Source organism: Cladophialophora carrionii (genome assembly GCF_000365165.1).
Source record: "Cladophialophora carrionii CBS 160.54 unplaced genomic scaffold supercont1.2, whole genome shotgun sequence".
Taxonomy (NCBI): domain Eukaryota; kingdom Fungi; phylum Ascomycota; class Eurotiomycetes; order Chaetothyriales; family Herpotrichiellaceae; genus Cladophialophora; species Cladophialophora carrionii.
Window position 1 is genome coordinate 3,456,812 of NW_008481827.1, and position 12,490 is coordinate 3,469,301.

Sequence of the window (12,490 nt, forward strand, 5' to 3'; positions counted from 1 at the left end):
CGTACGTACCGGACAGAGATCGGCAGGCGAGTTCTTCCATCCGTGATGGACGAATACCGCATTGCATCCGCTGGTGCAGAGTTCTTCTTCGTCTCCGAGACAGGCAGAGAGAGGGAGAGCATTCGCAACCGTCACAGGTCGCTGGAGGACATGGGTGGCGTATATAGAAAGTGCCACGACAGCAGTAGAGCCGTTTAGACAATCTGGGAGGGCGGATGTCGCGGCAACGACATTCGAGCACGATGACGGAATAGGCTGTCTGTCTGTCTGTCGCTAAGTGTCGCTGAGTGTCATTGATTCGTGACGCTGTCACAGCCACAGAGGTGACCGGATCGAATCGAGATGAATCGAACACGAATCATTCTCGCTGCAGGCTGCAGGGCAATACATCCAGTACAGCACTTCGTATGCTCGCTATCACTTCGACTCGCCCCCGGTATTATACTCACACAGCTCGACCTGGTCGGAGGCATCGTCACCTTTGACGGGTCTGGTCGACGACCTGAACGATTTGACGTTCATCTTCGCTATACTCGATTGCGTGAGTGCCACTGGGACAGGTCGAGCCGCAGCCATGTCGGGCCCGGAGACAGATCCGTCGCGGTGCGTGCTTGTCAAGCCGCAAGTCGGAAAATATCGGCGCAGGACGACGCGCAGCGAGGGCATGCAGATGCAGGCGATGCCGACGTTGAACTCGAGGTCGGACCAGTATCCGAAGGGCACGAAATCCCCTGCTCTCACCGTTAGCCACCCAGTTCCATGCTTCTCTTTCCTGCTGTGATATGCCGGGACTAGAAGTAGTTAACGTACAGGTTGGATTCCAGGTGTTGTTCAACAAGGTCATGCTCCAGAGTCGTAAGATACTGACTAGAGTGACGCTGTTGGGAGCGCGGGTAGATCAGTAACCAAGTATCTCCTACAGCACGGCGTTGTCGTCGCGACACTTACAAGAATCCCACGCAGAACATGGATATAACCTGGAACTTCTTTCTTTTGGACAGGCTCAGACTCCACAGCTGCCAGATCGGCAGAGCGAAGATCAGCAGGTCGAGTAAGATGTTGGTGATGGCATGCATGACGGCGCCGAGGTCGAAGTTGAGACACTTGCCCTGCCCGGTGCCGTCCCACTGTGTCCAGGCGTAGGATACGGGGCTGCATTGGAAGATGAAGAGGAAGGTGAACGTAAGGCCGTGGAGAACGGTCGCTACCAGCAGAGGGAATGCCACCCAGCGAAATATCCTGGAGGAAAAGAGCTTGATGTAGAAGACGAGGAATGCGACTTTCGTGCTCGCAATGCCCACAGCATAGAGGACGCCGCCAATGTAGAATATCTGTCGCGGGCGTCAGCGTCAGCGTCAGCGTCAAGTAGCATCGATGGGCCTCCCTATCGCCCGAGAAGAGTGCAGCATACCATCTCGACGGTCCTCGTGTCGTCGAAGGGCAGACGCCAGGTGTCGCGGCCGTAGCCATAGTGTCTTGCTAATACCACGATTAGCCATGGTAGACACGCGCATGACAAATGCGATCGGAGACGTACAAATGGGATTGCAGACAGCATTGCCAATCATCAAGAGCTGCTCAACAGTCAGCTGGACGCATACATAATCAGGCCGTCTTGCTCTTTCTTACGGTCGCAAGGCCAACCAGCACATCATCCCATCCCCATAGCACCCTGAAGTCAGGAGACATCGCAACGATGCGCGTGGCGACCAGACACAGCGCCACGGCCATCGAAGTGAAGGTGACGGCGCTGCTCGCCGGTCCGCGGTCCCTGTCGGGGAAGTTGCAGCTGATGGAGGTGACATTTTCAGCGGCTGAGAGACGTCAGTCAGTGCATGTGCAAGGGAGGATCCTGACCTCCGCGCCGGGGACGTACTCAATGCTTCACGGACGGTGCAGTTGGACTCCCAACACTGCTTCCCCAGGTCGAAGAGCGGAGGATCGGTGCAGAAGCATTGGATGCCGAACTTGCAGCCTGAAAATCGGCTGGTGATGTCGGAGGTGCAGTTGGCCTGGATTACAGACGCGTTAGATGGAGTGGTTCCACTGGAGGAAGATAACCCAGGCAGACTTACAGCACAATCAGACAGTGTCAGCGTCTCGCTATAGGCAAGTTGTCCCCAGAGGACGATGGTCAGGATAGCAATGAAGCCCTTGAGCGCCATATCAAATATCGGTCGCACGGGGAGCGAGCATCAGGAACAGGCGTCGACAAGAAGGATCTCGGCCAGATCGCATACCTACCCACCCAGTCATTCGAGAAAGGCCGATCTGGCGAAGCAGCACATGCTGATAGAAATAGATTCCGCCGCTCCTCCATCGCTAAAGAATCATCATGCCGAGGGACCGATGCAGAGTGTTCCAGAGCTGTTTGGCTACTGTAATTAGGCGAGTCAGCCACAGAGAGAGAGGGCCCAAGAAAGCAGCCTCGGGGCCCTGCAAGGCGGAACCTGGCAGTCAGAAACATACGCGTCGCGTGGTGGATGATCAGGCGCTATCCACATAAGCTTCGAAGAGAGGAAGACAAGGAAGATTTCAGGGGATGGTGGTCGAAGTCAAGATTCTGGCACCATCGTGCGGCCTCTTCACAAGGGCACAGGCCGAGATCGTAATGAATTTCTCGCTCGTGGAATGTGTCAGATGTGTGCAATACAGCCGTCGGTGCTGGCAAGGGTATCGCAGTAAAAGGTCTGCATTTCCTCGTATATCCAAACGGAAGCAGCTTCCCATCACTTTTCTTTCGGAACAAGGCGTCCAGGGACAAGGGGCATTACTGGCTGCCGGTTCGCCAAGATATGCCGACCAGCCGGGACATGTAGTCCCAACGCGAACACCTCGAGTCAGCCCCCCATGAGGCCAGGGCCCAAGTGCATGCCCTAAGGAAGCTGGGGAAGACCATGTGGCGGACCGTTTCAACGGCATCCGGCAAGCCTAACAGTAGTGGAGTGGTGGTCGATGGACCGGAGCCTTGGGACACGTCGAAACCTTGCGAGACTGGTTACTTGTAAAGCTCCTTGAAGGTGGTGAAGGGTAGACACACGCCGTAGACCGGATATCATCTGGTGCACACCATTCCGCCCATGAGAATACCATGTCTTGCCTGCTGTTTGTGTTGGGCTTTCGACTCCAATCTCCCTGGCCAGACAATAATCCCGCTGTGAGATTCCTGCGTAAATAGCATCCCGCCTAAGGCGTAGCGTGAACATGAAACGCCACAACGCCAACGCCCCTGCATAAGTTGCAAAGGCTGAAAATCCTCTCAACCTCGTCAAGCAATCCATCCAACGCCACGCGATTGCAACGGGACTAAGTTTCGTCGACATCGGGCTGCCAATTTGTCAATGTCATTATCATTGTCACTCTCGGACACCCAAGTCACCCAGTACACACACGTCCAGTAACAGCAGGCCCCGCACCATCCCGCGTAAATAAATCTGCTCGCAACGTCAGCACTGATATGGCACGTTCAAACCAGACAAATCGACGTCTCTCGGGCAGGCAAGACGTGGTAGGCCTCTCCGTCCATCAGGCCATGCACATAGGCAGGCCCCACAAGCTGGTACTGCTCTCCCGTTCCCTGGTCCGCAGACCTCAGCACCGCGGGCATGGGCGCCCCGTTGAACACAGCAATCCGATCCCCAACTTGTGACAGACTTGGCCCCACCCCCATTTTGCCGTCGTTGGACAGGAAGAACTTAGAATACGGTAAAGTAAAGCCGGTCAATTCCCACCACTTGGTCGCACCTTCAAGGTGGCTGGCGAGCGCCGTGCCTTGCGTGACTGTGTCCCCATTGTAATCGTAGTTGTAGGACTCGAGCAACTGGTACACCTCCATGCAGTCGCTGAAAAACCGCTCCAGTTCACGGGGGTTCGAGATTGGGACACGCGGCGCCTCTGACGGCAGAAAATCAGCTTCCATGTGAGAGATGTTGCCGCACAGGGTGCGGCAGAAATCCTCTGTGCGAGAATGGTGCGGAGGGATGCGTTGCTGGAGTAGAGCAAACGCCTCTCGGAACCATCCGCCCATGATTTGCACGCTTCTGAGTAATCTGGAAATAGCGTCAAGTTCGAGCACCTCAGGATAATCGTCGAACGTCGGGCAGGGGGTCGTGATGTACTGGATCTGAGAGGTGATGGTGCCGGTAGCAAACAGGCTGTGCGGCAGCGCGACGTCAGGGTCGTACCAGACAGCAGGCTTAGTTCTGCCGCCAGCTTTGTACCCTGCGCTGTGAGCCTCGGTCCACATTGTTCGAAGGGACCGATACTCCCATACGGGTACCCACGAAGGGAGGGCGTCAAGACTGGCCCTGTGCCTTTCGTCAAAAGCCTTGAAAAATCCGTGGTTCCAGCTGCGAGCCCCTGCGTCACCGATGAAACTCAGTTCGTTGTCTGGACAAGCGGAACCGTCGCAGTCACAGCGCGAAGACTGCGACTTGGTGAAGTACAGGGCTAATTGGTGGTATAGCATCGCCACAGTATATTGCGGTCTGGCATCGACTCGGATCGCGCCGCTATCAGAACAGAGCCCCAGCAAGGCGTAGACTCGATCTCGGAGATCGGAAGCGTTCATACCTCGCGTGAGACGCATCAGTTGCTTCAGCTTGAGGGGAAGTGGTTCCGTGGGTGCGACTCGCCGCCGTCTTTGCTTCTCCAGTTCTTGCCACAGAGTGACGAACGCTTTGTGTCTCCCTAACCAGAGCCAAACCTCGTTTGCAGTCAGGGCCGAGGCGTAGCCGGTCATCACCATTTCGATGTAGCCTATCCGCATCAGGCAGGCAAGTTGCTCGCAAAAGTCGGCCCATTTGATGCGGTATGTGCAGCAGTGGATGACAGCGTGCGAAGAGAGAGCAGCCTCTTGCAACATCCAGCTGCGTGAGAAGTAGACCTTTTGGAGCAGCTGGTTCAAGGCAAGAGTGTTGACGACTGCGAACGTCGATGCCCACTTGCTTGCGAACGCTTGTCGAGTCTCAATGTTGTTGAAATGCGTGTATCCAATTTTGAGGGTCTCGAAGGCCTGACGGACCAAAAGGGCATTGTCCGAAGGCTCTTCCAGCCAAATGACGGTCTCCTTCGCTTTTCGATAGATGTGCTTCATCATCGCTATCTGTTCGGCTTTCTCGTCAGGGTCATGTTGAGACATGCAGCAGCAGTCGATCCACATATACATGGGGTCATGTCGATTGAGCACAGAGTATAGAATGTCCAGCATGCCTCCATAAAGCTCGATGTAGCCGTCATCGCACGCTATCTGCTCTAGCCGGCGAAAACGTCCCGAGAGCTTGCTTACACTGACCGGATATGACAGAGCAATGTACTCTGGGTGGTCCCGTAGGCTGACTCTGTGCAATTTACATGATATCGGGCTCTGCGGTGTCGGAACCGGACTGAACTCGACGAGTCGGAAACAGTCACTGGTGGGCGGTAGCGGTGTTAGGCGGAAAGAATGATACCGTGGCTCAGCATCGGCATCGTGGTCGTTTGCGCCGCTTGGATAGGTCGAAGGCTGCACGTTAATGGCCAGCTTCTTGAAACCGGTAATCAGCGGGTCAGTCACGTATCCCTGATTACTACTCGATGGCCTCTCCGGAATCTGCGGTTGAGTAGGATTTGTTGTTGGCCAGATTTGCTTCACTGGCGGCGCAGATAGAGGTCGAAGCGGGTATTGGAGCCACGGCGAGTTCCAAGCAGCAGGAGCAGCAGTAGCAGCAGCAGGTTGCATCAATGGTTGAAGATATTGGTTAGCTGAAGACGGATTCGGATACTGATACGGTGGATACCCTGTCTGAGCAGGAGAGGCTCCGTACAAGGGCCCCAGGAGGGGACCAGAAAAACTGTTCGTCGCTGCAGCTTGAAAGTTCTGAGGTGGAACATAACCGGCTGTAGGAGAGGAGGCGCTGCTGGTCCCATACTGGTTCTGAGCAGGAGAAGCTCCGTACACGGGCCCCTGGAGGGGACCAAGAAAACTGTTCGACACTGTGGCTTGAAGGTTCTGAGGTGGAACATAACCGGCTGTAGGAGGGGAGGTGCTGCTGGTCCGGTACTGGCTCTGAGCAGGTGCACCGGAAGCGGCGAGTTGATCCTGCACAGAATGGGAGAAGATAGAACTCATCGTGATGGCCCCGGACGTCGGTGCCAGTAAAGACAGAGTATTGCACGAGAGAAGGGCATGCGGACAATGAGGCGGTCGGGCAGGTTGGTCAGGCTGGGCCCTCAGCTCGTTGATATACGGGAGTTCGCTAAACCCTCATTGTCCTAGTTCGTGCAAAGTCGAGCCCAGGCCTTCTCGTATTGTTGGGGGCTTGGGCTCGTGACCCCGACCCAACACGAGGACCACGAAACCCTGACAAGAGTCGCCCAAGAAAATGTCGTACTTCAGACGTAAGGCTGGCTACCGTATTCAGACGATGGAACAATCGCAATAAGACTTCCTGTGACGAATTTGCACGATATGTTTCTCTTCATTTCTCTAAAGGAATAGCGTCATATCTCGCCAATCGCACATTCAGAAGGTCAAGACTCACTTACCTGGCGGCAACTATTTGTTGAGGTTCTTGATCAGAACCTCAAGAATCTCTTCCAGGAAGTCCAGATCGACTTCGGTCCGACACAAAGGACAAGTGGCCTTCTGGTCTGCGTCAATCTGTCTGAAGACCCAAGGCAGCAAGCAATCAAAGTCGAATGGCTGGTGGCAGCATGGTGAAACCATGGGTGCAGGAACAATCACATTTTCCTCCGGGACTGGGAAATCTTGTTGGCAAATTGGACAGCTGTTCTCCGCTTTCTGCCTACGCATTCGCTCCGGAATTGGTGGTGGAACAGTGGCGGAGGACCAAGAGCCGAGTATGTCTGCGGTATAGTCAATTCGCTTCAAGCGCTCCGACTTGAGTTGAGCAATGACGCGTCTGAAGGTATTTTGCCACTTGGCACGTTCGAATTGAAGTGCCTTAACCTTGAAAGTATCGTCAGTTGTGAGCCATTGCTCTTCCAGAGTCACAAGATACTGCTCGGTGCGAGCGAGACGCTCTCGTACTTGATTAAGGCTTCTCTCCATATTCCGAATGACCCCGGTATGATCAATCAGCAGCACATTTTCAGGCTGGATCGCGTCTTCGCCGCCGCCCGGCTTGAGTGAGTTCAAGTCGAGGTGGTTCTGGCGAAGCAATTCCATGGCATGTTCTTTTTCAGGAGAACCAGATAGACCTTCGACATGGATAATGGCGATTAGCCTAGCGTTGATGTATTTGAGCACGGTCTTGATACTGGTAAGGCCAAAAATCTCATGTGAGATAGCTAACGGTTCAGGTCACTTTCAGAGTGACGGGGTCCGGGCAGCCAGCAGGAAGGTGGATCAAGCCCCCGCCGTGGTCCAAACCATGTCGGAATCGCTTCCCATGAACGCGGTGCAAGACAAAGAGCCCGATTACCTGGCCCGATAGCCTCGCGGATCCAAACAATGTCGTCATCTTCAGTGGAGGCCCCTGATTCCAACGCGCCGAGGTACATTCTTAGTCGACTCTTGCCGATTCCAGTAGTGCGTAAGAGGAGATTCGCAAAGGCCTCAAACATAGCGTCATCTAAATCACTTTGAGAAGTCGCTGACGGAGAGGTTGGAGGAGAAGCCATTTTTGGTGGGTGTGGAGTTGTAGCTTTGTGGGTGTCTGAAGATGTTAATCCGAGGGTGTGAATGTTAATAAGTGAGTTGAGAGTGAATTGAAGGGGTAAGTCAATAGCTGTGTTGGTGAATCGAGAGTTGAGTTGGCTGGTCAAGGGTCGATGATGAAGCTTTTGTTCTCCATTAGAGCAAAGAAATGAATTCATCTGTTTGACACAATGGGCTACAAAGGAGGCTGAGTATTGCTCTTTGTCGAGGAGATATCTATCAAACACTGGAAGCCGTTGCCCCTTTGTGTCCCCTTTGTGGTAGCAAGGGCTCGACAGAGGTCCAGTGGAAAGGCGGGATACCGCACGCAAGGCGCTGTAAGGTGTATCCTGTTACATAGACTCGTGATTCTCGGTGCAAACAAGATGTGCCCAGAGCTGTGGACGTTGTCAGACTGAGAGGTATGAAGATGCTTGAAAGGAGCTACAGCCTGAGGAACGTAGACGACTGTGCGTCCTGATCATGCGGATCTGGCAGTTGCCAATGATATATTGGGGCCTGAGGTGCATCGGAGGATTCTTAAAGAAAAGTCTGCCATTTGTAAGTCGGCCGTGGACTTGATGTTGGTCCTAGTCAAGTTCATGTGAGATCTGGTTCCCGAGCAGTAATCACCTGGTCAGTCCAAGCTTGACAACGGCCATCAGAGAACGTTGTATTTCTTTCCAGAACATTTTGCGTCCATTTCTCTGAGCGAGGTCACCAGCGGGTCGTCAGTGGCTTTAAGCCCGCCAACTGTGGCCAGTTGCTGTACCAAAGTATAGGGCGCGAGGGCCAAGTGAGCACCGTGAGGTGACACGGCCTATACCAAGGGCAAAGCTGTCAAACACGCCAAGCCAGATCGCTAAGAAGGGTTAGCCGTGGAGAAGCAACGCGCATCGCTCGCGTCAGACACGCGTCTTACTCTCAAGGGAGAATTAGGCAGATACGCAACTGACCATTATGACTGCAATGATTACTCCGTACTCCGTACATACCCCGACATACCTGGTGTTCCCAGCATTGCCTCTTGCCTGTTCCCGAACTCACGTGGGCGCACAGCCTGGGAGAAACGTCCTCGAACGTCTCGCGCACTTCCTCCACGAGGCCGCTGAGATTACGGGACGCGCGGTCTGCTTGGAACACTCACGCTTCCAGAACTATGCGTACAATGCACATGACGGTCGCCTAGGTGCGGTTCATGGCGCTATTTCGAATGCTGTTACCACAGGGCGGAGTACTTCAGACAGCTATTGCGACGTCGGTAAGCGTGATATCTGCCTCTGTGATGGCGGCATCGACAAGGAATTTGCCGTCATGTGGACCATCATCTTTGATGTCTGGTTCAACAGACATGATTGCGGTCGCTGACGGACTCTCGAGGTTCGCCACCGGATCAAATAGCGCCGTTCGACCTCGCCGACGACCGATCGCCGGAACGACATCCGCGCATCATCTGTCCATCGGCAAAGATGCAATCGCCGGTATGGCAGTGGCCAAGAGGAGCTCAATTCACGAGAATTATGCGTGTCTACCATTTGGAATGCGCTGCTATAGGAGCACGAGCGTGAAATGATCCTTACGAGCGTTGCGTATGCGTTCATTTAGAGCGCTCTATACTTGGCTAAGGTTCGTCCTGAACTCATAGGTCGGGTTCAGCCGCGTCCAAAGCCAGCGACCCCGGAAACCTGTGACAGCACTGCTCCAGAATTTCTATTGGCGAAAGGGGTTGACGTGAATGGGCTTGACAGGCCATTCTGCACCAGAAGACCCAACCCATGGAACAGAGAAAGACCAGTTGCCGGATGAGAGCTCCTGAATGCTTTGCTTTCTTTCCGAGTCCGCTACACTGGACGGGAGAACCAATTCCACAACCACATTTGCCGGCACCACGACGGCAACTTGGAGAGCGTTGGGTTGCTCGCCATCGACCTGCTCGCCGCCCTTCCGATCCAGGCTCCAGGTACATGACAGCTCGCCGTACGGAGTCGGGACAGAAGCTTGCGAGTGCGTCAGGCCTCCCCCAGGAGTTGGTGTGAAGCTGGCCCTCTTCCAGCCGGGCTCGAGCCGTTTGAGTCCGACCATGCGTTCATAGAAGAAGGTGATGACCGCGCCGAACGCGTAGTGATTGAAGCTTGTCATGGAGCCGGGGTTGATTGTGCCGTCAGGTAACATGCTGTCCCAGCGCTCCCACACGGTGGTGGCACCCATCGTCACTGGGTAGAGCCACGACGGACACTGCTCGTTGAGCAGCATACCGTACGCCACGGTGGTCTGGTTCGCCAGCGCGAGGGCCTCGCACACGAACGGTGTTCCCGCGAAACCGGTGCCGACTTTGAAATCGTTCCTGCACACTATCTCTGCCAGACGCTCTCCGGCGCGCATCTTTTGCGCACGTGTTTCGAAGAGGTCAAAAACTATAGCCAGAGCGTACGCGGCCTGTGAGTCTGAGACCACTCTACCGCTGGGCGAGATGTACTCGTTTTGGAACGCTGACTTTGCTTGCTGGGTCTCGGATCTGTATCGTTCAGCCGCGGCGCGATATGCATCTGCCTGGGTGCTCCCGGCCTCTAATAATGCACACACGTTCGCCATGGTCTCGAGGGAGTGGATCAAGAAGGCATCAGCTAATACACTATCGGTCTGTGCATTCGCAGCATCGTGAGGCGAGGCCGAAGGATCCAGCCAATCCCCAAGTTGGAACAAGTTGGGATCCCACAGAATGGTGCCTCGCGTTTTGTTTCGTGGTATCCGGTCCAGCCAGGTAGTCATGCTCTCGTACGAAGAGGCCAGTATGGTCGAATCGCCCGTGGCCTGGTACAAAGCCCACGGTCCGAGGATGTTGCAATCGTGCCAGATGACGAACGGGGTTACCTTTCCCCAGACCGAGTCCTCTTTGACCACATTGGGGCTCACCACCGGTGGAATCCCATCTAGCTCATCCTGATCTCCTCTGACGTCGACCAACCAATTTGACACGAGGCCATAGCAGTTGTACAACAATGTCGCGGCCGGAGCGAACAGGGCGAGATCCCCGGTCCATCCCAGTCTCTCATCACGCTGCGGGCAATCGGTTGGGATGGAAACAAAATTGCTGCGCATGCTCCACTTCACGTTTGTATGCAGTTTTTCCAATCGAGGGTCGGAACAGGAGAAGGTCCCAACGGGCTCCATGGCGGAATGACACACCATTACCTCGAAGCAATCCATCATGGAATTTCCCGCCTCCGCTGAAGCCGGCCACCCCGTCCACTTGCGCATACCGGAATCCGTGGAACGTGAACCTGGGCCTCCAGGACTCTCCCTCAGTTGCACCACTGAAGGTATACTGATCGCAGGCGTCCGCCTGGCGCAAAGGTCGTCTTCCCAGCTCACCATGTTCGAGGACCTCGGCATGGAAGAGGGTTATGGTCTGTCCTCTTACTCCCCTGACCTTTTTGATCCGTGTATAGCCCGTGCAGTTCTGGCCGAATCAAGGATGGATTTGCCGCTGGGTGTGTAAATATGGCGAACAGGCTTCAGTACCTCGACTGCCCGGACAGGTTCACCCGTGCCTGGAATCAATTTCGTCGTTTCTGGGAGGCTCTCGAGTGCTGTTGCATTGCGCCAGACACCTGGATTCGTGCCGCCTCCAGTGGACCAGCCCGGGATCTCGAGATTTGCATCGTATTTCTCCCCGTCATAGATCTCGGCTAAACGAGTCGGCCCCGGCGTGGTCTGCCATGTGTCATCAGTGCAGATGACTTCTTGCACGCCGTCTGCATATTGTATCTCTAGCTGCGCGAGCAAGGTCATCTCGCTAACCGGCGAAGGCAGCGCCGGGTCAGTGCTCAGACACTGTTCGACTATCTGCGGTTCACCATCACCAACGTCCACAACGGTGGCAACGACGCCGTCTACGAGCTGCGAGCCTACATTGCGCAAGAGACACTGAGGGACCACCTTGGCGATCCTAAAATCCCCAGCCTTGGCCTTCCATTACTCGGTATGCACGGAGAAATAGTGGAAGAGTCTCCTGTAGCCATTCCTTTGCCTCTGCCTGTCCCAGGCCAGCTATCCCACTCCGGATCTCGCGATTGATGATTGCTGATTTGACATAGAAGGTGCGTGGCAGACGCGAGCGGCGAGCGCTGATGATCAGGCGGCGACACAACCAGGGGAGATCGAAGAACTGGATGGTCGTGTGCAATTGGCTTGTAGAGGGGCAATCACTGCACACAAGGTAAGATTTGAGGATCCCCGACAAGCAGTCACGACATGGAGCTGGTCTTGATGTATGAATTGCTTTACCAATTTTATGACAGGAAGGGATTCATGTATCGACTGGATGACAGGAAGAGATTCGTGTATCGACTTGAAGACGTTAAAGAGTTCATGCGCCGACTTGAAGACGTTAGAGAGTTAATCTATCGTCTCTATAAAAGCTCTCTTCTGCTAGGTGAGCACACTGATCTCAATGAAAGGTTACAAGACAGATGTACAACGTACGTCAACTCCAACGTGACATTACTTGGTGAATATGCTGTGAGTACTGTGTCCTACCCCCTGGAGGTCGCATGGCCCTCACATGTGTTGAAGAGGTGGCAAATAGGTCGTGGTGTGGATGCACACCTCCCTCCCTGTCACTCCCGCAAAATACAACCTTTGATCCTGACTCCCGAGAGTGACTGACTATAATTACTTACTGTCCCTCCCCGATGGCCGTCTGCTGCTGTTGGTTTGCTCGGCCAATTTCCAGCTGCTAAACCTGCCACTTACCATATAACTGCTCACATCAAGTAAACGCACGCCCAGTGACAAGGCCAAGGACACGACAGTACATATATATGGCCTTGCGCGGGCCATCTTCGTTTC

The 12,490-nt window shown here is 54.5% G+C and overlaps 4 protein-coding genes across 4 annotated transcripts; all 4 read right to left on the reverse strand.

Moving 5' to 3' along the window:
• Positions 1-944: 944 nt before the first annotated feature.
• Positions 945-2,165, reverse strand: G647_03311 (uncharacterized protein; the record flags this gene model as incomplete). Its single annotated transcript, XM_008727657.1, has 6 exons — positions 945-1,331; positions 1,412-1,479; positions 1,538-1,574; positions 1,630-1,814; positions 1,877-2,012; positions 2,076-2,165. The coding sequence occupies 6 exons, from the start codon at positions 2,163-2,165 to the stop codon at positions 945-947; spliced, it is 903 nt and encodes a 300-aa protein (XP_008725879.1).
• A 1,301-nt stretch (positions 2,166-3,466) lies between these two features.
• On the reverse strand, positions 3,467-6,109 carry G647_03312 (uncharacterized protein; the record flags this gene model as incomplete). The annotated part of the gene is made up of 1 exon (XM_008727658.1): positions 3,467-6,109. The coding sequence occupies one exon, from the start codon at positions 6,107-6,109 to the stop codon at positions 3,467-3,469; it is 2,643 nt and encodes an 880-aa protein (XP_008725880.1).
• A 426-nt stretch (positions 6,110-6,535) lies between these two features.
• Positions 6,536-7,168, reverse strand: G647_03313 (uncharacterized protein; the record flags this gene model as incomplete). The annotated part of the gene is made up of 1 exon (XM_008727659.1): positions 6,536-7,168. One exon carries the CDS (start codon positions 7,166-7,168, stop codon positions 6,536-6,538), a length of 633 nt encoding a protein of 210 aa, XP_008725881.1.
• Positions 7,169-9,349: 2,181 nt separating this feature from the next.
• On the reverse strand, positions 9,350-11,431 carry G647_03314 (uncharacterized protein; the record flags this gene model as incomplete). The annotated part of the gene is made up of 2 exons (XM_008727660.1): positions 9,350-10,982; positions 11,061-11,431. The coding sequence occupies 2 exons, from the start codon at positions 11,429-11,431 to the stop codon at positions 9,350-9,352; spliced, it is 2,004 nt and encodes a 667-aa protein (XP_008725882.1).
• Between the last annotated feature and the right edge of the window lie 1,059 nt (positions 11,432-12,490).